The sequence below is a fragment of the Notothenia rossii genome, assembly GCF_949606895.1.
Source record: "Notothenia rossii genome assembly, chromosome: 3".
NCBI classification, from domain to species: Eukaryota; Metazoa; Chordata; class Actinopteri; order Perciformes; family Nototheniidae; genus Notothenia; species Notothenia rossii.
In genome coordinates, this window is record NC_136901.1 from 65,971,984 (window position 1) to 65,996,478 (window position 24,495).

General features: G+C 39.5%; 1 protein-coding gene across 1 annotated transcript in view; it reads left to right on the forward strand.

The window, feature by feature from the left end:
• Positions 1 to 12,348, forward strand: part of gabra4 (gamma-aminobutyric acid type A receptor subunit alpha4) — a 29,437-nt gene extending 17,089 nt beyond the window's left edge. Inside the window, exons 6-9 of the mRNA XM_079671559.1 lie at positions 3,032 to 3,175; positions 3,659 to 3,811; positions 7,561 to 7,817; positions 10,519 to 12,348. Of these exons, the coding sequence (XP_079527685.1) occupies positions 3,032 to 3,175; positions 3,659 to 3,811; positions 7,561 to 7,817; positions 10,519 to 11,052 (1,088 nt within the window). The 3' untranslated portion in view covers positions 11,053 to 12,348. The remainder of the gene's footprint in view (positions 1 to 3,031; positions 3,176 to 3,658; positions 3,812 to 7,560; positions 7,818 to 10,518) is intronic.
• Positions 12,349 to 24,495: the final 12,147 nt, after the last annotated feature.

Consider the following 24,495-nt stretch of genomic DNA (forward strand, 5'->3'; position numbering starts at 1 on the left):
TGCCACCATTTACCCCTTTTGAGTCATTATTGTAGTGTAAACAATAAACTCATTGCTTAGAAGCTTCCACCAGCCTAACTACAACATTTTGCATTTTGTGCCCCCCAGTGTTGTTTCACAGATGACCCACTGGATTACTTGTCATCCCTAAACAGGCTGCAATTTGCAAATAATAAACAGCAGGTTGTCCCAGCAGAGTTTTAACTATTTCAATTTAAGATTTTTACTATTTAAAAGCTTTTTAATTCATCTCATTAAAAATGGAGGGACTTATGTGATAGTGAGCAACGATAACAAAGACAACCATGATTCTCAAAGTAATAGTTGGATTTTTAAACAATCTTGCTGACAGTAATACAAAAAGAATGATACCACACAAGGCAAATGTGAAGCTACTACAGCCAGCTGCCCTTTAGCCTAGCATAGCTTATCATAGCATAAATAATGGGATACACGCCTATCCTAGCACTGTCAAAAGGATACACCAACCAGTGCAGCTTATTAACATGTTGATGAACATCATTTTGTTTTATTTGTGTAAAGTTTAAAAGAGTGTAGCCGTTTTCACCTGTGTCCAGTCTTTGTGCTTGACTAAGCTAACTGGCTGCTTGCGGCGGCTTTAAAACAGTTTCATGAGTGTTATCAATCTTCAAAGAAGCAAATGTCAAACTTTTCCTTTTAAACCAAAGAAAGCTATCACCTCTTTATAGTCACATCTGATTTTAACAGTTTTAAGCCAATGTTTTAGAAAGATTTTTAGTAAATATGTTTTTATTTGCAAATGCTACATGAATGCCTTTTTGAGTAAAATGTTAACGTTTATGTTGGTATGGAAATCTGTCACTTATCCAAAGTTTGAAAAAAAACCTGATCACATGACTGTTCTCTGCTTGACACTGAAATATATTATTTTCTGAAAAAAGTGCAGAGGAGCTGAGCACTTTGTGAGACACAAAGCAACTGAATAATAGTACTAAATAAAAAAGAATTTAATTCTTCATCGTGAACAATGAAGCTCTCGCTCAGCACCAGTGTTTATAGTGGGCCTACTGGTCAGCAGAAATGAGTTATCTCAAATAAAGGAGTTTCTCAGCTCCATCTTATCAGAGAAAACCGGCAATTTGAAGATTACATCTGCAGGAGAAAGGAGAGGAAAAGACAACGAGTTTGTCTTTGCATTCTCCCATTCCGCCTGTCAATTACCCAATGTGGTGACATTGGAGAGGACAAATTCCCATTTCTCGGGTATTCTCATCCGTCTCCCCCTCTCCGTCCTCCTCCTTTCACCATCCTGTTAGCCTCCAGTCAGAAGGAAGCGACCATGGCGGCCTGAAGCGAAGGAAAGGTCAGAATCCCTTCCTCTGCCTCAGGATAACACAGACCTATGCAGCTATTTTCCATAGCTGGTGTGTGCGTGCGCCTGCTAATTTTCTATCTGTCTGCCATGCCTTCCTTTTTCCTCCATAACTCTTTTCTCTTTCCGTCTCATTTTCTGTAACTCCATCTGGACTTGTGTGCAGGCATTGCGTTCCACTCCATGACACAACAGAGTCATTTCATTTTGGCAGCACAGTTGGTATCCTGCCGATGTGGAGTCCCATAGGGAGTGGCAGGCGAAGGCAACTGGCATTTTTGTTCTGCATCCACAGTCTTGCCAACCTTGCCAGGTCAACATCAAAACACTGCATAGTAAAAAGACTTGTTATGAATTTGACTATCCCTAAGACACAGGGGGATTTATCTGAGCGTTGCAACTTTTGATGGGAAAGAGATTTCAGGGTGATGGATTAGTAAGTCAAATATGACAGATGAGATCTCCATGAACTTTGACTGCGACCACATTGCACTGGTTTCATTGGAGCTGAAAGAGTTCATTGGATGTTACGTAAATAACAGAAGAAATCATATAGTACATATCATATCAACTTGAGAAAAACTGCAATGCAATCTTTATGTTACATTATATTAAATAAATGTATTAGTTTTGCTGTGTTTGAACCGAAGGAAAGGGTCAATCGGCCTCAAAGTGCTCGGAACCCTTCAAATTAATTAGCCATTGGATATTTTCCCGTGAGACGCTTCCTTTTGCCATGATCACAATTATAAGTAAAACAAAGCATTGTAATCCTTTTGATTATAAAACTTTCACATTTAAGAATAGTCAATTTGATGTATTATTTAACAATATCACCAGATTCTGCAGTTGTTCAGAGCTTTACAGAGTGCTTTAATGTCTTTTAGAGCTACTTGTTTTGGTTTAATGCCAACAACAATGTTTCATTCACTCTCACGGTTCTCATCCTACTCTATTCCAGCAGTACAGTAGCAGTTTTCAGTAAAAAGGTCTGATAAACCCAAAAAAGTGAGCAACTAGTTAATGAGAATGATCTAGCATGTTTCAACTAAAGAGCCATATAGCATTCACTGTAACAAAATGGATGAAAGAATGTGATCTTAAGGTACTTCGGCATTGGCTTTACTTTTCAGACCCTGCGTTTACGTCCTTTTTTATTGCACAGTCTATGTTGAAAACCAATGCCAAATGAACGTTAATGTTTTTCTGTTTGCTATCACCTTTCATTAGTTCATAAAAAAGTCAGCTGTATCGCATGAGTTTCTCTTAACTCTTGTGACATTGAACCACAGAAATTGACAAAATCCACAGACCTAAAATTCCAGGAGATGCCACAATTGCTTCACAATGAATCACTAATGTTTTTCACATGGGACCAGGTTAGACCAATAACTAACAAACCATCTAAATAAAAGTTCCAAACTATTACAACCTTGATCACAAAAAAGGTTCACAGAAGATTTTATCCATGTTGGTCGGTTGGTTTCAAGAAGGCAAACAAATGTATATCGAGAATGTATACACACAGCTAATTTAAAATCATATCATAGTCATGTTGACAAAGACAGTTTACACCATAAAAGCCTGTTACATACTGTACACACATGCTTTTACCCTATACTCCACTGTTCATAATATACAGTAAGTGACTCACACCTTGGGGTCTTCTGTCCACAGATGCCTATCCTAAAACAGAGATGGTCTATAGATGGACCAAGGGGCCCGAGCATTCAGTGGAGGTCCCTCCTGAGTCCTCCAGCCTCGTCCAGTATGATCTCACCGGCCAGACGGTCTCCAGTGAAACCATTAAATCCATTACAGGTGAGATTTCCTCATGCTCTAACCATTTTGACTGGTCAACTGAAGTGTAGCGAGAAAGAAACTGTAAGAGAAGGTATTCGGCTGTCAGTGTGTATTTTCAAACCTGGCAGATTTTCCAGATATACATTGTATTTTCCGCATGAGTGATGGGACAAATACTGTAAAAATGTAACACAGAGGGTGGATAGTGGAAGGATTTTTGCGGCTTTGTCCCTCCATTGGACCGTGATGAGCAGACAGCAGCCTCTTTAAGTCAAACCCCGACAACATCTTAGTTGAGGCACTGCAGAGTGCCTTTCGGTTCACATAAATCCTAAGTATCCAACAAAAAGATTTGAGCATGTTTTTAATATGTAGAGGAGCACAAAAAAATTATTTAAAATAAAATGCGGCATCTGTCTATAGCTGCGTTAATGAAATCTGTCGGCCTGCGACTTAAAATTATTTGTGAATAAAACAAATTCCTTTCTGTTCGTCCTCCAGGTGAATATGTGGTGATGACGGTCTACTTCCACTTGAAGCGTAAAATGGGCTACTTCATGATTCAGACGTATATCCCCTGCATAATGACAGTAATCCTCTCCCAAGTGTCCTTCTGGATAAATAAAGAATCGGTCCCGGCACGCACAGTCTTCGGTATGTAGACTTTACACATCCTCTCGGTTTATTTACTTTGTGTCTGCATTTGTGTGTACCCACTCTGCACAACAAGATGATGTTCCAGTGTGAGGTGATTATGTGGAATGTATACAGTAGAGAGCTGCTGTTTTTTATTCTTCTTCATTGCAAATTCCCTGCTATTAGTTTTAAGCCCGGTTTGGAACTAGAATAAACAGCAGACAGCAATAGGAAAAATCATTTTGTGGCCATCTTCTAAGCAAAGAAGCCTCGAGCAAAGACGAGGGATTTGGGTCTGCAATGGTTTTGGCTCATTGTGGAAGGCACAAAAACTACTCAAGGTGTCATTTGAATACCCCTCTAAATGGGAAAGTTACCCTGAGAGAGTATTACAAATAGTCATTGGTGATTTTGATTCAAGGTTTCTACAAGTATTAGTGTGATATTATTACAATCTGGCATTTCATCATTTTACCACAGCTTCTTGCATAATCCGCCATTTCTACATTATCAATTACTCTCAGTTTATGGCCTGTGACCCAGTTGCATGTAATGGCTCCCCTGGTACAACATTAGGGTCTCTGACTGTCAGAACAGGCTGATGAGTGTGTGTCGATAGAGACACAGGACGACAGACAGAGCTGCTATAACTTGTTGTTTTATTATTAAGGGGCGTCTCTGTCTGGTCGTTTGTCGACCACGTTCCTCCACTTATGTTGATGGTAAGTCATTCAATGATAATGGCGCTGACACTCGTCCTCTGTTTCAAAAACAGTACTGATGGACTATGTTGGGGAGCATCAATTTCAAGAGGTCATTTTCACTTGAGTATTGAAAGAGAAGGAAAACATCAGAGGGAATGAATGATTCGACTTTTTGACATGTTAAGAAATGAAGGTGTTCTGTTAGTGAAAGTACAATCTATTATTATTAATGTATCGTGGTAAAGAAAGTCATTTTAAGTGAAAATGCAACACTTTAAAAATAAGGCCCGCCTTTTAAAGGGATTTAATGATTACAATTATATTTATTACTGTGAAACTTTAATTAATGAATGGAATTATGATTCAGGGAAAACATTAAAAGGGATAACTCAATTAACCCTGATTATTAACTTATAATAAATAAAGCATTCATTTATCAAGCATTCTGCAATGGCTTAATACCATGTATATTAGCATCATTATATAAAGGATAAAAAAAAACTAATGGGATATTTCACAATATAACAAATAGCTAAATAATGGTTTCTTGTTCCATGCCTAGTTACCCGCAATGCAACTCAACTGTCGCCAGTTCAGTTGGAGATTTGGTTGCAATATGCTAGGAGCAATGTTTATTTCTTCAACAGAAACTGTGACTAAATATTTTTTCTAAAAAACCTTTTATTTTGTGACCAAGACTATAGTTAAGCTAAACCTATTTAGCTTAACTTTAACTTTCCCGATGTTAGTACAAAATATGCTAAAAACTAAAAAAAGACATTTGACACATGAGTAGTCCGGAATAAATAAAACAGATTAACATTAGCCTCGAGCCATTAATATAGCTGCGGTACGAGCCACAGACGTCTGATAAGCTCATCGACTAATGCTGACTCAAATGACATCACTTGAGGCAATGTATCAGAATCATAATAACAGGCCTGTTGTCGGCTGGCAGCGGCATTTAGTCTGTGAAAGCAAACTGACTCACTAATGGTGACGAAAAAAACCACAGTCTCTAATGGTTCTGCTGCTGGTGACACACACACACACACACACACACACACACACACACACACACACACACACACACACACACACACACACACACACACACACACACACACACACACACACACACACACAAACACACACACACACACATACACACACACACACACACACACACACACACACACACACCTGTATCCACTCAGCGTGCATTTGACACGCCATGTGTTTCTGTTGATTGTGCAGTATGTGCTCTCAATGACTGTGACCCTCAGTAAAAGTGTATCTCAGTGTCCTGTTGTGTATTAAAGCACTGTGGGATAAATCCTGCTCTCCTGCAGTGACCAATGTATCTGACAGTCCAGCTGCACATCCCCTGGCCCCCCGCCCCAAACTGCCCTGCGCGACACACAGAGGCTTCACGGCAGCTCGCCTATTGTTGTATCTTTAGATTCTCTGAGGTAGCGGGTTTCTGCTGTTATCCCCTAAGTTTAGATGTGCGTGTTTGGGTTTGGGTGAAGTTAGGACCGGGGAGGGAAGAGGAGGGTGGTTGGTTGGTGTTTGGATTTCTGTTTTGACGTCCCGCCTCAGTGACTCAACCACAGTGTCCTGCTATGAGTCTGAGGAAGCACTTTGTCAGGGAGTGGATGGAGGATTAGAGCTAGAGGGGTCAGAGTTAAAGGCACATTTGTAAAGAGCTCATTCAACGTAAGGCATTGTTTTGTATGACAAGAGATGACTATATTTAGTCTGGTTGTTGGGAAAATGAAATGCAAGCTGCTACAGATGCAGAGTTCCAGTATATCTATCAAGCATCTCAGTTTTTTCTTATGTTGACAGCTTCATATTAGATGGTTAATATCCTCAGTCTGTGGCCTCAAGCGGCAGTTCACCTATGATTGACAGGTAATTATATGGCGGTCATGTCCGGGCACAGGGGATGAATTTATGTTGGGCAACGACTCTACGGCACAGATTGTTCTAGGTCCAAGACATTAAGGGGATTTTCTCCAAATGTGGTTAATAAAACCAAGGACAAGTGGCGAGCTACAGGCGCATACTGTAACCTTGTGTTATTGTAGGGGCCACATGGGACTGTACGTGCTGGCCAGACCAGTGTCTCCTTTTATTTTCAGAGTCCGAGGTTGCTTCTGTTGAGTAGTAGATATACTTTATGCAGCTGTAAGCTCTTGCTACTGTCCTATCTTTAGACATACATCAGACCTGACGTTGCCCAAACATTATGTGGAGGTACAGCTTGTCTACAGGCAGAAATAATCCTGTTGGCTGAGTTAAACAACAGAGGACTGAGATTATAATACTTTGTACAAAAGCCCTGAGAGGCAAGTAAAAACAAATCTGGTGCTCCATTTTTGTGGGCAGATTTAAAATACGCAATAATAGTACTTTCTTTCTAGCCAAAAGAAAGACATGACAGTACTTGCCGACATGTGTTAAGAGACTTGAGACTCTTGTGGCCAAAATAAGTTTCACAACAAAAACACTTTTTGTCCTTCAAGGCTTCCGTATCTTAGACCTGTCGTTTTACAAAGCTTATTTAGAGGTGGAGAAAAAAGAGAGAAGGTAGAAACAAGAATGTCATGAAGCCATATCAACTTCATAAGGTTAAACTATGTAAATGTTGTGTTTACAGCTTGTTGCTCTGCTCTGTAGTAAACAAAACAAAAACATTGATCCAGGTTTTATATAAAGGTATACACATTTTTGTTTTGTTCATGTCTTCCATCTCAGAGAACCGAAATTATTTGGTTCATTATCCCCCACATTCAGTTAATGAAATATGCTGATGAAGACCAACATCATGTGCATGGGTTATTGAACACCGTGCAAATGGTTTTTATCCCCATTTCTTTAGCATTGACATGATCTAATCTAATTGTGGGCTGTGTGTGATGCATACATATCTAAGATGCAAACAGCAGTTTCATAGGGCAGATATTTCGTCCTCTTGTAAATCATTTAAAATCACTTAACATCTTGTGTCAGCTTATATGCATGTTTGATACTGTTCTGTTTTTCCTACCATTAAAGGCATCACCACTGTCCTGACCATGACAACACTCAGCATCAGCGCTCGCCACTCCCTTCCCAAGGTCTCATACGCCACCGCCATGGACTGGTTTATCGCAGTCTGCTTCGCCTTTGTCTTCTCCGCGCTCATTGAGTTTGCCGCCGTCAACTACTTCACCAACGCCCAGCTCGAGCGGGTCAAAAAGAAGCCGGCCAAATGTCCTCCAGGTCCCCAAACCACGCCTGTGAAGGTCAAGGACACAGAGGAAGTGCTGCAGGTGATTTTTGTTTCCCTCAAAGTAGCCGTGGCGAATGGTCTGAAAGCACTTAACTTCAAGGATCACTTACACAGCATGTCCCTTATTATGTGCTTACTGTATCTGGCCTTTAGCCTAGAATTTTGAACGGCAAGGATTGGGCCGGCCTGAGGATCGTCAGCTGTGCTCCTGCTCAGGAAGAAAAATAGAGAAAACTGCAGAAGTTCAACTTCCATATATTATTAGAATCGGCTTGTTTTTTGAGTTGAATTGAGTTCTTATAAAAGATTAGTGGCTCCGCAAATTTGAACAAACTACACTCAAATCCAACACATGTACTATTACTGTTGACATGAGCAATTAAGACATTTCAACTTTTTTTACCCACACTTTTTTGATGTGTTAAATGATAACACTTTCTCTAGGACTTACTGTTCCTGTTAAAAACATGAATTCCTTTCACCTGATGTAACAGATAATGGCTTTCTCAACCACAGCTTTGACTTGTTAAAACTTATTTTTAAAAGTGGTAAATTAGGTGGAGATTAAATGAAACACTTAAAGATTATTGTATCTCATATCACCCTGTCACCTCAAATATCAGAGTGGACTAATTTAGATTTTATCCAGGGTAACATTTTGTGCAAAAAAAAACAAACAGCTTCTCTGGTCGACGTTTTCTCAAAGATAGTGTTTGCTGTGGGGCTTTTATTTAAAAAAAGAAATCGACATGAATCCATTGACATAATATCCTATTTCTGTAACACCAGTTGATACAAATTACATTGACACCATGGCAGCTGACATATGGATGGAAACAGAATTCATGAATATGCCATGAAGCTATTTTAGAGCCCCTAGTTGGATATAATGAATGTGTTACAAATCAATGTTCATGCAAATGCAGCAATGTATTTTTGGTGCTGTACAAACACCATTTACAGATGAGAGGTAAAAAAGAGGATGAAGTGCACATTTATTAGGCTTTAAAAAAAACTAAGATTCAATATAAACTGTTAACTGATTATCGAAGCTGACACAACGCATCAATGCACATATCAGTTTTACATTAAGTACTTTAAGTTGCGCCCTCCAGTCCAAATCCCAGTGTGGCGTAATCATGCCTGAATGCAGTACAGTGACAACGGCACTTCAGTGGATTAGTAGGTTGCCAAGGCAACGCAGCCCGGGTACATCTGTATAGGTTTCAGAACGGCTCTGGCACTGGGGGGAAAATTAATACTCTTTTCCTCAAGAGCAGGTCCTGTCGGCGCTCACTAAAGGGCTTGACGTTAGGGGCAGAGTGTGTCCATGGTTCCAGATCTTTGATGTACAGTCATAGAAATCAAACCCACATACACACACACACACATACACATACACATACAAGGGGCACAAATACACTGGATGCTTGCAGTTTCAGGGGGGGTGGATTACTCCTCCAAATGCCTTAGAATCAGCATCACTCTCCCTGCTAGAAAACATCAACTCTCAAAGGATAAGCTCCTTTGACTACCGCCCCGAGGAAGTGCTACCTACTTTCTGTCTTACGCTTGTGTGAAATGAGTGAAATCCTCGGTAAGTGACATCTGTAATGCACAAACTCTATCGTCTGCTTCCAGATGAAAGCCATATGTTTCAGGAGGACTGAAATCCGATCAATATGACGAAGTTAACGTTGGCGCGCTTTTACAGAGAGGGAAAAAAAAGCTAGTGAGCTTTACCTTGCCCACAGAGCGCCTTCAAACGGGGCAGGCGGAATGTGATTATTCACACTCCAAATCCTCAGTTTTTTCTCTCAAATGTACATCAACGATTAAAAATAACAACTTCTTATTTCATGACTCAATTTGATCACGTCGAAATATCTTTGAAGATATATAAGCAGTCAGGTTAGGGCTCATTATGAAACACATGGATTATAAAGCAAGAAAATTACTCATTTTCTAATACTGGATTTTAGAGACTGATAACAACAGCGTACATTTTCCAAATCTGATTGAGCTGATATTTCCATCCGTTTTATACGTTAAAAATAATGTTTGTATATTCCCTGTGATCCTTTTCAAAATGAAATGATCACCTCCTTGGCCAATACTAAACCCTTCCGCTAAGTTTAATAAACATCAGGCATGTAGTTCTTCTTTAATTCTGCTCACCAAAAAACAATCCAACAAACAAATCAAATTGGAAATACAACCTCCTTCATTGACACAATTTATGAAGAAAAAAGGTGAAGAGTTCAAAGAGTTTTGAACAAGATATAAACTGAGTGGGACAATTGACAGCTGAAAAGTATAAATACCAACGCTCTTTGGTGGACATACCATGAAGGATACAGTAAATGACCTCACACTTACTCATAGCATTTCTGTAATTCAACTGACTGTCCCCCTAGGCATTTGGCTACTGTTATGTCTGCCTTTTTTTTCAGGACAGCATATAGTTAACAGTAACGGTGGCGTGTTTACTACTAAAAATTCATAAAAATCTTTGAAACAATGGGTAATTGATGGCAAACAAACAGCAAAAGACAGCTGTAACAGAACATTAGCTTAAACTTTAGATTTAAACTGTAAACCCAGAAGGTTTAGTCAGCTTACATGCTTGCCCTTGGCCTTGGGAGGTACGCTGGGTAAGCATGTAGTAAGCTAGTTAGCCGCACAGGTTAACATTTGCAGCTTATATAATTATTGTTTTTTCTTTCTTTTAAAACAATCAGAATCCTGATAGCAACGGTAACCTAAGAAAGCGGATGAACTATATGTCCTACCAAGAGGCCAGCAGTCACCAGAGAGCCCAGTCCACCATCAACGTTTCTGGAGTGGGGAGAGCTAGGCCGCTACGACATTTAGCCAGCGGGGCTAACGGCAGCTCCTCCGCGTTCTCTCGCACCAGCCCCAAATCTGAGAGCCTGCTCAGTGTGGCCTCCTCCTCCGCCCAGCTGGTAAAGAGCACGCCACAGGCTGCAGCCTCAACACCAGACGTGATGGCGGGAACGCCGTGCAAACAGAAAGCCAACTCATCGTCTCTGCAGCAGCTGCTGGGGCCCAAACTGGAGCACTTCCAGATGATGGGGAACAAACCGGAGATAAAGCAGACGCCGTGCTCCCAGCCCACCACTGCTGGTATGGGAGGAACCAGCAAAATTGACAAGTATGCACGGATCTTGTTCCCAGTGTCCTTCGGGGCTTTTAACATGGTTTACTGGGTGGTTTACTTATCAAAGGACACAGCGGTGGCGAAAGGTGGCTAGACTTTGTTCTGGCAACCACAGTGAAGACTTTTCTTTCAACAGATGGGAAGCAAATACGGTTTATGGGAGTTGCAAACAATACGAGGAAACTATTGTTCCTTCCAAACAGATAAACAAATTGTGCTTGGCGAGCACTTCCATTTCCTGGAGAACACTTTTTTCTTTTCTTCCTAAGGTCCTCAAACAGCAAGCATGGGAACCAATCAACCAAATTAGAAATATTTGAGTCAAAATAAGAAACAACACCTGCTAAATGGAATATGCGACCTTCTTCTTTATGTCATGCTACGTCTGACTGAAAAGGTCCGGGTCGGCTCTGACTGCCTCGTGATCTTTTCTGGCCTGCAGTCCGGATAAAGAATCCAATTTTTTCATTTTCCTATTTTTGTACTGTGCACCTGGCCAGATGATAGGACGCTGTGATGCTGACTGAAATGAACTGCGTCGGCGCTATATGAATATATTAATTTAGTAGGATAAACAGATTTATATTGAATGATTACAGTGTACTTCCAGTTGAATATTAAGACTTTTTGCAATGGTGCCAGGAGGCTAGATGATGCAAGGTTGAATGATTTGACAGAGCAAGGGGAATCTGGCAGTGGTTTTTCTTGGATTTTTAATTAAGAGCGAATACAGGTTTAAGACCGTCTGGATGAAAAACAAAAGATAGTTTTGAACAGAATCAAACTGGGCTGATGGGAGCTTTGAAAGCCTCTCTTGTACATGACCTACTCGCAAAGCATCTTATACGAGATGGATTAACTAATCTGGAAATATTGAAATAGCAAAAAGATGAAATTTGAGGATCAGTCTGAGTAGAAAGTAGTAAAGGCAAGTTATTATTTTATGTAACAGTAGGATTTAAGCTTCTTTACTGCCACAATCGGTTGCCAAATAGTAGACAAAGATTAAAAATACAGTCCTAGCATGAGCAAGCCAAGGGAGAAGAGCAAAGCTATTTGTCTGCAGATCACTGATGCTATAAAAGAGTTGGGTGTTTGTTCAGGGACATTTTGGCATGTACAATAAAGGAATGTGACTGTTAAACAACTGCTCAGGAGCTGACTTCTGTCACCACCTTCTTCAATTGTGTCAAACTGAATCAACTTAAGTAGGTGTTAAACACATATAACACAATTTCACTGCATTTCAAGCGGTTAATCTTGGGAACGTTCTTTAATGTGTGACCGGAGCTGAGCTCATGTAGTGTTGTTATTATAAAGCTGCATTGCAGACCGACGCCACCGCAATTATCGGGTAATGGGATATACTGTAGCTAAATTACATTACAAAAACCCTAATAAAAGTCTGAGTGCACAACTGCCTCTAGCTCTTTCAGTTTAGATTGTGTTTAAGACATCAATTTCCGGATTTGTTGCGTTCTTGAGATTCTTCGAGACTGCTTGAGATCATTTACACCGCTATCATATCTGTAGACTACCTGTAAGGACACAGTTAGGGCTGTATGTCAAGGGAGGCCAGTGCCTCATCAATGTTAATTCTTGAACAGCCTAAAGCCCTTAACTGTGGCAAATATTTTCATCCATTATTCACCTCATATTTATTCAGGGTAGAGAACATTTTAAAAAGCAGTTAACACTAAATGTGTGTCCCCCCTGTGTTTATTCTTATATGTTTATCGTCTGACTTTTGGAGAACCAAACCTATATGTCTGCGTAATGTTTCCTAAAAAAAAAAAGTGGTAGATATCAACCTTATGTCACGCTTGTAGTTAAGCACAATCCCAAAATGGTTAGGTTAAAAAAAAGTATGATTTGAGTCATGAAAATCATTACTGAGCCACTTGCTGAATCTTTGTGGTCCAGCTTTTGTAGATGCTGAGACATGCAATGGCCCACCCTCATTTGAAAAGGTGAGGGTGGTGCCACTGCTTCAGCCAGTAGTCGTTAGCTTAACTTAGCTGGAAACAAGGGAAATTGATAACCTGACTGTCCAAAGGCAACCAAATCCACCTAACAGCAGCTTTAAAACTCACTTAACTTTATTTATTAAACTCCGGGAAGTTAGCAGTCTAGCTGTTTTCACCTGCTGGGGGGAGCTTATCTAGGTTTCAGAGGGTTTTATGTTACCCAGCTCAATATCCTCTTAATATGACATATTAAGCAGACCTCATGTCATACTCCTTAAACCTACGCGCTCAAATTTGCGGGGCGAGTTTGAATCTAGACATTATTTTCGACACAGTGGCTGGATGGATGTGTGACCATTCAAACTGCATTTTGAACATCCATCACCCTCAATTCTTCTGCAATTGATCTGTGAACATAGCCCTTAAAAATCTATAACAATTGGAACATAGAAATGACCCCTTTGCTGGCTGTAACCTCATATTTAGCATAGATATATGAGAGTGGTATCCATTTTCTCATCTGATGCTAAGCAAAAAGCATATCAAACCCTTTTTTTTAAATCAGGATGACCCTGTGGACGCAAATATGTCATATTTCTATTTGTCCTCCTTTTTAGAAATAGCCCAGAATACCTCAAACCAACTGAAAAAGTCACTTAAAATAGCCCCCTGTGTGATCAGGACATTGTGCAGTATCGACCCTAAGGGGTAATGAGAAAAGAGACTGCTGATAATTGAATCTCTGAATATCTGAAGGACGTTATCATCTAAATATCACCAACATGACGTCAGAAAATTGTCCTCTCTGATGTCTCTTCTGTCCTGACTGGTAGAGGTGAAGCAGGGGATGTTCGGTCATTGAGTCCTTTCTCTGGACAAAGTGACATTTTCATTGCTTGACTGCTGGGTATAGGTGTAACAAGGCCTCTAATTATCACAAAAGTACAGTTTTGGTAAATAATTAATCAGATTTAATCTGTATTCCCTCATCAATCTAAAATGATTAACAAGATAACTCAAGGAATCCCAATTCTCACTCAACTAATAGCATGTATTTCCTCATGGCCTAATTTATTATTCATGTGAGAGTGGTTGTTGAAGGTTAAACAGCCGGTGGATGAGCTCAGCCCCACTGCAGACAGAGATGTCATATGGCCGCAGTGCGTTTGAGGATTGCTGCGGGTTGCCTGCTTTCTCGCTCTAATGGCCACATCATCCATGTAGTCCTGGTCGTTGGCCCTCGTCGAATGGTTAGTCTAACAGGAGTTATGAAGCAGCCTCTGCGGCGACAAACACTCGGGCTGATGGACAGATCAAGATGCCCGCCGCCACTCACCTCTCCTAAACGCCGCCATGTGTGAAATTGATTTTGCCGTTACTACCTCCCTGTTGGCCTCCCACTGTCTCTCACAACAGTGTACAAAACACATCTCACAGAAGAAACACAGAACCTCCATGTACTAATGAGGACCCTGTCAACAACAGATTGATGTGCAGTGTTTATTCTGGCGCTCTAAATGTGAGCATGATTGATGGAGCTGTCAACGCCATGTTGTGGGTTTTCTTTTCTTTTTTCTGACAAACATGCTGTTGAATAGACAGTTAAAGATGCTCCATACTCAATCAAGCTTGCCATTTTGAAAGCTACAGGTCTGGGCGGAAAGTTTAACCACATCCCGAGATCAAGCTCTCAATTAATCATTGTCATGTCAGCTGTTTAAATAGTTCAAGAGCATCAAAATAGCTTCTTCACGGTGCAGATGGCTGGGTGAAATGGGGCATTCATTGGAGTTTTGGAGCACTTTGGAAGTATTTCATGGCATAATGCTCCCTCTAGTGGATCAACTGAGACTTTTCTATTTGAAAAATCTATGCATTTGATCAGCCAAGAGTTGTGTACTGTGCGGTAGAGAGAGTGCTTGCTTGGTCAGGTATGTTATTAACATGATGAGACATTTGATTCAGTGTCTGTTGTTGTGTGGCTCACTGGCCACAACAACTGTTGATTTTCAAAGCAGTCTGTGGAACAAAAAAAAGAACACTTCATTCCTATTTTGCATCGAACCGCTCGTGATTGGGACCACTGAAAAGCTGACATACAACAATAATAAAGCAGGGGATAGAGGTGACCCACTTACCTTATCTACTTAATATATACAGTATTCACATTGGCAAGAATGTTGAGAATGTTCCTTTTCTGTTTACTGCTGGCAAATCAAAGCCTCCATATGGATTTTAAGACACAAAATGAATTGGGTATTAGGGTGATCTGATGTGTTTCACATACAAATATATCCTCTTAAGGGAGTGAATTTGATATTGTTGTATTTTGATTACACGGTGGCAAGAGAGCATTTTAAATATCCTGAAATCCATGAATGTAAGGGACATTAAGAGTGTTATATAGATATATATATATATATATATAATATTTCATAAATATCACATTGATTGAAGTATTCAGACCAAGATTCTGTATCACTGAAATCTGACACTTGAAATGGAGCCCAGTCCCTTTCACTTGGTCATCTTTGTTTTTCAGCTTAATTGGAGTCCACATGTGGTCAATTCAACTGATTGCACATGTTTTGGCAAACACATGTCTACATTAGGTTTTACAGCTAACAAAGATGTGGAATGGCTGTTGTCTGATTGCTCTTCAAAACATGGCAGGTGATGCGTCATCTTTTCTGTTTGTTGGTCATTACAACATGTCCATGAAATGAAACTGTGCAGAGAGCACTATACTTGTGACATTTGAACGAGATGAACCACCAGAGGGAGCAACACACTATGGTTAACTTTGCCTTGTAATGAAAAAAAGGGATCAATATATTGACCAACTTTGTTGTAAAGATGAATTAATTTCACAACAATTATGTAAAAAAACAAGGAGAAACTATAATTTTTTACAACAAATTTAGATTTTTTTTGCAATACTAATTTATACATGGAGAAAAGCCATTATCTGAGGTGTACTTTGTCTTAATTTCAAGACTGTTTCTCATCACTCTTTTTTTCAACACAATTGCTGAAATGGGCTTGCATACTGAATTCTCAGATTTTATGCAAAAGGCCAATGGATAGTCTTTTGTTGTGTTAACCTCTCTGAGTGGCGGCTTTATGAGTCTCCAGTAAAATGAGGAATGGTTTCATTTCATGAGCCACTTTCAAGAGATTAGCAGAGTAACAATGTAGGTCTGCCCCCCATATTATTATTCTCATCACTCATCTGTCTTCATAGATAAAAATCCTTTAGGCTAAATCTGACCTCATACCTCAAAGACCGCACCTACAGGGTAACTTGGAGAGGGTCCGAGTCCGACCCTTGTCAATTAACTACAGGGGTCCCTCAGGGCTCTGTCCTTGGTCCCCTCCTCTTCTCTCTGTACACAAACTCGCTCGGATCGGTCATTAGCTCGGATCGGTTTTTCACACCACTGCTACGCTGACGACACTCAATTCATTCTGTCCTTTCCCAGCTCAGAGACCCAGGTCGTCGCACGCATCTCTGCTTGTCTAGCTGACATCTCTCAGTGGATGTCTGCTCACCACCTCAAGCTCAACCTTGACAAGACTGAACTGCTTTTCCTTCCGGGAAAAGATTGTCCCACTCTTGACCTAACAATCAACATCGGCACCTCTGTTGTTTCCCCGACTCAGACTGCAAGGGATCTGGGTGTGATCCTAGATAACCAACTGTCCTTCACTGCAAACATTTCTGCTACAACCCGCTGCTGCAGATACACTCTTTACAACATCAGGAGAATACGTCCCCTCCTGACCCAGAATGCAACTCCATCCTGACTGGTCTACTTGCATGTGCCATCCGACCTCTGCAGCTCATCCAGAATGCAGCTGCTCGTCTGGTCTTCAACCTTCCTAAATGTCCGCACACCACGCCGCTCCTCCGCTCCCTTCACTGGCTTCCAGTAACTGCTAGAATCCACTTCAAGACACTGGTACTTGCGTACCATGCTGCGAATGGATCTGGGCCTTCTTACATCCAAGACATGGTTAAACTGTACACCCCAGCACGTGCACTCCGCTCTGCATCAGCCAAACAGCTCGCTGCACCCGCACTGCGAGGGGGACCCAAGTTCCCATCAGCAAAAACACGTGGGTTTGCTATCCTGGCTCCAAAATGGTGGAATGAGCTCCCCATTGAAATCAGGACAGCAGAAAGCTTACACAACAGACTGAAAACTCATCTCTTTCGACTCCACTTCGAGCAATAAAATTACTAACAAAGCACTTATATACTAATAAAGGACTGGCTTATCTAAAGCCAGTTGAGTAGCACTTGAAATGTTTTAGATGTTTTAGATTCTGTTTTCTTCACATTTGTATCTTCTTGATCGAACGCACTTATAGAAAGTCGCATTGGATAAAAGCGTCAGCTAAATGCAATTTAATGTAATGTAATAACAGTTGGGGAGGCGGGGGGCAGTCACTGAGTATCTGAGGTTTTTCTTAAGGTTTATAATGAGATGCATCTAATTTGTATTATACTTTCAAACATGTGTGAGTCAATTAGTTTGAACTCAAATCAAACACAAACAGCGCAGAAACTTTGAATGCAAATAGCCTTGTGAAATGACATATTTGTGTACTCCTTAACAATGCCACGTTGAGTTTATATAAAGGCAGAGAAAAAACGAGGATACTAACTTTACGTTGTCTCGACTTGAACTGGTTGTCATCCTCTCAAGTTGTTACAGTTACAGTATTTGCTGATGATAGTATTTGATGAACTAATGTTTAAGTAGTCCTTATCCAATGCATTGTTTTAAAGAAACATAATCAAAGAGTTTAAACAAATCCTTGTTTTACGTTGTTCATTTGGAAACAAATGTACTGCAGAAATATGGGAGCCCATTTCCACAATGTTAAAAATATCCTGTTAGTCATTATAATGATGTTGTATCTCAATAAAACAAATGAATATCCCGAAATAACGACTTACTTAAAAAATAATGACTAAGTACCTCAAAAGTCATTATTTTTAGATATTGAGTCATTATTTTTGAATATTGCATCATCATAGTAATGAATGACAAGATCTTTATTTGTCACATTGGCAAAAATGAGCTTCCAGGTTTCTATATGTCACAACACAAGCAGGAGATGCATACCAGGTGTGTGTATGTAAAAGTTATTCTCTTGTCTGTTTAAGTTAGCTAACATGTTAGCAAACAGTTGCTAACTACACATACAGCAGACACTGAGCAACGATACTGTAGCATTCTTGGGTCTCTTAAAGTGGCTCTTGAACGTTTAATATGTATTCTCCCTTTTATCTCTGTTTGGTTCTTCACAAATGCTACAGTAAATGTTTGCTTTGTTTATCAGCGCTAACTTACTCCGTCTACTGTTTGTTGTTCGGCAGCAAGCATACATTTAGCTTGTTTTCGTCAGCTAAATCTTTGCTAACATCTTGAGTTTGCTCAGCGAATAAACGTTAAAATAATGAATTAAAAGTATATAAAAATGACAATTAAGTCTGATGGTTACAGAAGACTAGCATATCCATAGAACTTTGAGGGAAACTGCAGCGTTGGGTCATACATCTTTATAGTTTCATTACTTTAAAGATCCCTTTTCACATTAGGCTACATTACAGTGTGATTTCACATACATTTGATTATTAGTTTAGCTTTAGAGTTGACACCTGAGAGAGTGTCATATCAAATGATCATTATGAACTCCAGAAATTATTTTGCTTGAGAGAAATATCCACCATCCAGCCTGCTGCATTCAGGAGTGTCTCAGCAGAAAGTAGTCATCTGAAAATGTGCCAGCAATGTTAGTGAGACAGCTGGAATCTCCGTGTCATCATAGTGATTACATTAAACTATTGGCTCTGCAAGAACAACCGTCAGATAAGCTGCTTGCTGCATTTAGCTAAAAGCATGCAGGATAGAGGGCTAATCTGATAAGTGTTCGCAGGGAAGAACAGGTGCAGATGTAAACGGAGTTAAATGCCTCTCTTTTGAAAGTTGATTTCCTTACTCAGGTGCTATTAGGGTTCACATGGAAGGCAGCAGAGCTTTCAGAGGTCAAAGGGGCTACATATGTCAAATTTTACTTGACAGTAGGCCTATATGTACACACAGCTAACATGGCCACTTAGAATTACGTTTTTTTTTGGCCTCGTTCTCAGCATAAGTGCTAAGCAACAATGTTTTCTCCATCGATCAAAGTCTCAAAATGCAAATTCGAGACAGAAATGTTAGCAAAATATAAAAGTGGACGGCAAGATGAGAAGTCTCTCCTTCCCCCTTCTCTGCCATGTGTTCATGGAAAAGAGCAACTGGTGGGTTTAGTTATCTTGCCAGTTTTGTGTCACAGCTCATCACATGTGAGGCTGGTGACGACTGTTGGCTTCCTGCCGGTAAAATCTGCATAATGAAGAAACCTAGCTTTAATATCTGCCTTGTGACAAATGGTTATGTTAATCAAAGATCCCATTAAAGGGGTAGGACATACTGGACTCAAAAATTGGACTACATTTAAGCAGCTCATTGATGTATTTGCGCTAACAAAAGATGACTTGAAGGAGAGGAGAATTATCATCCGTCTTTGTTGTTTAAGTATCTCTCTTTGTTTTGGCATGCATATTTACTGCTTTGGTTCACTCTTTCTGCTCTTACCAAAAAAGCCAAAAATAAACCCACTGTACACACTGGATGCTCAGGGCCAAACTGAAGACGTACAAAGTTAGAAGATAGCTGGTAAACAGAAGAGAGTGTTTGACGATTAAAGAGCCAGATATTTCCCTCAGGAGCTGGAGGAGATTTCCCTCATGCAAAACCAAGCTAAATGGAGATTGAATATTGGACTTCATCTAATAGATGTATCAGGTATACAGAAATGTGGCTCCAAATGACTCTTGTGTTGCTCTTTCAGCCTAATGTTTATTGGGCAAATATCTGTTAACACATTAGCAGCAACAACCTTGCAAAGGGATAATATGTACATGGGTGTTTACAGCATGTTTATCTTCTCAGATGCAATGTTACTGCTTCTTATCGACATTTCCATAACATAGAGGAGTAAGATCAAGTCAAACATTTGTGAGTAAAAACTGCTTATTGTAAATAAATCCGCAAATCAACTGCTAGTTGGTCATTATAGATACATTGGTCGGAAATGCAGTTGAAGACACTTTTGTCAGCATTTTTAGCTTTATTAGTTGGATTTTTATGTTTGTGGTTACTATTGAGTATAAATCACGTATTATATTATTACATCAAGTGGTTTTCTGAAAAGCACATACAGATGCAGACGTTTTCGCGGGACAGGCGTAAATATCCAAATTGGAATATAAACTGTTCTCATTGTTGCTGACTGAGCAATTGTCTATGCAAATACAAATATGTTTTGTATTTGAGAAATATTAAATCAGCCAAATTATAGCTGTAATTAAGATCTGTTTACATTTCAATTAAGCCCTATTGGATGGGAGTTGTACATTATGGAAAATATCACTAACTGATACATAGAAAAGTAGAACATATTAGAACAATTATTTTCATAAATACAGCATTTTACAATAAAAGTGGGAACACTTGACATCTTTTTTTTAATTCTTTCATTTTTTTCTGGTTTTCTTGTATTTATTACAACATCCTTTGATGACAAGGGAGTTACACATATAACGTTTTAATTTATAAGATATTAATCATTCTTTACAGTGCATTAGAGGGATGGAAAAACAATAATATAACAGGCAGAAACAAATGAGAAAACCAGGTAAAGAGTGAGAAAACGTCAATAAAAGGAGGTCACAGGTCGACGAGGATAATATGTCACTGCCAGGAGTTTAATCACTGCTCATTGGAGAGCAATGTTCAACATACATGCTTTGTATTGATGGCATGACCATCATTGAAATAAGGATTATTGAAATCAGAGATGGATGATAAAAACAAAAAACACATCCACAGTAAGCGCTGAATTTACTGTGCTTATTTAGAAGCACACAACAAAACCAGTGTGTTAAACCTTCTGTGCCATCTAGTGGCTGTTTGGACTGTACAGCAGCAAATGGAAAGATACTTGAAACCTCTACTACTACTATTAATATTCCTACTACTACCACTGTCATTTATCCTTCATCTTCATTCCCCTCGGAAGTGTTTACGTGCTGAATAACAGTAAATGTTGAAGAATTTTCTTTAACTTTTTATGTTCGCATACATATCTTTATTTTGATGTTTATTTTCATTGCATGTTCTTACTTTAACTTCTTGCAGTATGTTTATGTAAATGTTTATTTAAATTCGGATTATTTAAATTTCCTTCTAAAATGGAGCAACTGTCACAAAACCCATTTAGTCTGGAATAAGCATTCTGATTCTAATTCTGGATCATAGTCAGTATTGTAGAAAAAGGCTTCGAAGTCAAGTTATATGTGTTTTGTTTTTTTTGTTCAATAACTTCTCATTTATATGCATTTATTGCAAGTCAAAGCATGATTGCCATCATAAAGGCACTAGAATTGAAACCCGTAACTAGAAAGTAGTCAAATTCAATTGTATTATATACCCAGAGTGTTTTAAGTTTAAGACGCAAGAATGCTAACGTTGCTCCGTGTCTGCTGTATGTATGCAAGGGTGTAACTTTGGTTTGAGAAGTGGTGGGGGGACAGAAAACAGGGGGGTCCTCAGCAATGAAACATTTTCTAGATTGAATTCCATTTCCTGCTTTTCTACAAATATATTCGGGACTATGGTGTTAAAAAGTCCAAGATAAATGTGTAGTGTATATGATGACTGTGCAGATGTATCTATATCCTATCCATGTGAACCTGTTTTATTTGTTGGTGGACCTCACATCCTAGGGGGGTCCGGAGGCCTGCACCCCCAGGAAGATATTTTTCTTTAAATTGAAGTTAAATGCATCAATCTGGTGCATTCACTTTAAATACCATTCATTAAAGAAAAGCACACACACTCTTTAGGTATTCCCATTAAATACTGCTTTATCAGCCTTGTACTATTTTAATAACACAATACAAAACTGCCCTTCTACAGCTCCCTAATTTAAAATCTCTGTCATGCTTCCTCTGCTCTCCCTCTTCTGCATCGTGACAGTGATCATGTGACAGTGAGCAGCAGGAAGCAGGTGTGAGCCCACGGTTCATCTCTCTGCTGTTTGTACACTGGATCGGTGGTTAAATATAGCCGTGGATAAAAATGGAATTATTGTAGAAACTCAGGAGCTGAAGATGGCAGACGAACCAGCCAAACATGGAGCACTGCCGAACAGGACTCGCTTTAGTTTCCTTGGTAACCTGAGGGTAAATTACCAACATCGTGTGTGCAGAATACTCCGACTACACAAATAGCATTGGCAACGGTCAGAAAAGTGACCTTTTAATTATTATAAGCTAAATGCGCCTGTGAATAATCTATTGAGTTATATAAGAGTGGAAGAAAGTTAGAACAAAATATGTGTTTTGTAACAGTGAGATCATCTGGCAGCTGATACCATGAACTCTAAGTGAACTTTTATTTGTCTCAATGTGTGCCGCTCTGGGCCAGGTGGTGTTCCTGAGCTGTCTGCACCTGTCAATCAAACTCAGGTCTTCCACTTCCTGCTGACAGGTTTGAAGTTTCGGTTTGTGCCATGTTTTGGCTGTCAGTTGAATTTCTTATTAATTTTTGTATCTCTTTTTTAACCAGAAGGTCCCTATTTAGATGCAATGTGTCTTCGGCCAAGGAGCCGTATACGCTAACATTGCTGTTGTGTTTCTATGGAGAGAGCTGTGCCGACCAATTAGGCGGAAGTCCTACCCTCGGCGTCGCAGATTTCTCAAATTGTCACAGAGCGCTGCGCTCAAAGTTCTAATTATTTTAACTTTGACCTTGTCTACCGCTGACCTTTCGACAAAAGCCAATAAGATGACATCCGTATGTAGCATCTCAAGCTAGCAAGGGAGGTAACCATAGAAACAAAACTCATCTAGCTGTTTCTACTGCAAAACTCTGGCGGTGAGCAAATTGTGTATCATGTGAATGCAACTAAAGCTTATTCTAAGATTCTGGACATGAAAGAAAATGTCAGATTTACCCAGCTTTGTTTGAGAGTTAATTTGAAGGTTGATGCTAAAGACTCAGTCCTTTCTTTTTATAAATGTAATTCTAAACCTCACATTCTTAAACATGTTTGGACTATCTTCACAGAGGTATGAAAGACATATCTTTAATATGAAATGTTGGTTGAACTGTCAGATGTTATATCGGAAATAGCGACAAAATAGGATAGCCATTTGTTGGGGTTGAATTTCAAAATAAATGTAAAGTCAAAAAGTGTATTTTCATAAGAAATATTTATTTATATTTCCCTTTTTATAATCCTTCTTCTTCTCTTTCATTGATCTTCTTACAGTTGTTCAGGTTCACGAGTTGTTTTGATGGTGACTGTACCAGTAAGAGTTTAAAGAGAGTGCTCAGTGCTGTCGTATATGAAGGCTTTGCTTTGGGCCAAAACACATGTTTTGTCAATCTACTAGAGGAAGTAATACAATTGATCAAGAATAATGAAGTCCAAGCAATCCTTTGTTCCTTTTGAATTATTTAGCTGGATCTGTTCTGGGGAAAGAAACACATTGTATAAGCATGTTTTTGATTTCACCCACTTTACTCTGCTGTACGCACTGTATTTCAACCTGCCTAAATAATTCATTGCAATCCCATTTTGATGCAACCTGGCACTTTAGACCTTTTAGGTTTTTTGTCATTGTGCTTTTACGGTTTGAAAGACATTTTGTCAGTTCTCAAATTATATTTTCATGAATATACCAATGTAATACCTAACTTGAACTTTATCACAATATCTAGTAAACATGTTTAAATGATCACACACTACTTCATGACACAAACCAACTCTTGTTGTTCTTGATACTCTCATTGGTACACTGCATGTAGTGCACCGTGGACACTGCTGTGTCCTCCACAGAAATGACAATTGCTGCTGTTAGCTAGCTAGCTAGCCGTCTGTAATGATTTGCATCGTTCGTTGTAGCAAATCATCCCAGGCCGCTCAATCAAACCAGCGAAATTATAAGTGCTTTCACTTTTAAACTATCGTGGTCCGTGTATGAAATAAAGAAAACACACATGTAACTTTAATTTGTAAAGTGTTGTGTTCTCCAGAGAAACTACAATCGCAGCTGGTAGGACAACTTTTGTCGCGTAGCCAAGATGGCAGGGTCAGTGTTAGAGAGGCACTTGCCCCTGTTAGCCCTCCCCGCTGGAACCGCCCATGGGCAGAAGTGCCCAGTGTTCAACACTCAACGTTTTTACCGTTATGAGTGCACCATCAGGGTACTCGTAGCACATCATTATGCAAATGAGATACAGCAATCGTCTTTTGTTAATGTTCAGATTTTGAGACCCCTACTGGCAGAACCCTGTCTCTTGACTGGTTAAATGTAACATAGCCATTGTTAGTGTAATTAGCTCTACCTGTGCTTCTTTGTGTTTTCCCTTTATATAAATTAGATCAACTAGTTAACATTTTAAGAAGCAGATAAAGAAAAAACATTATATTCAAAATATGAA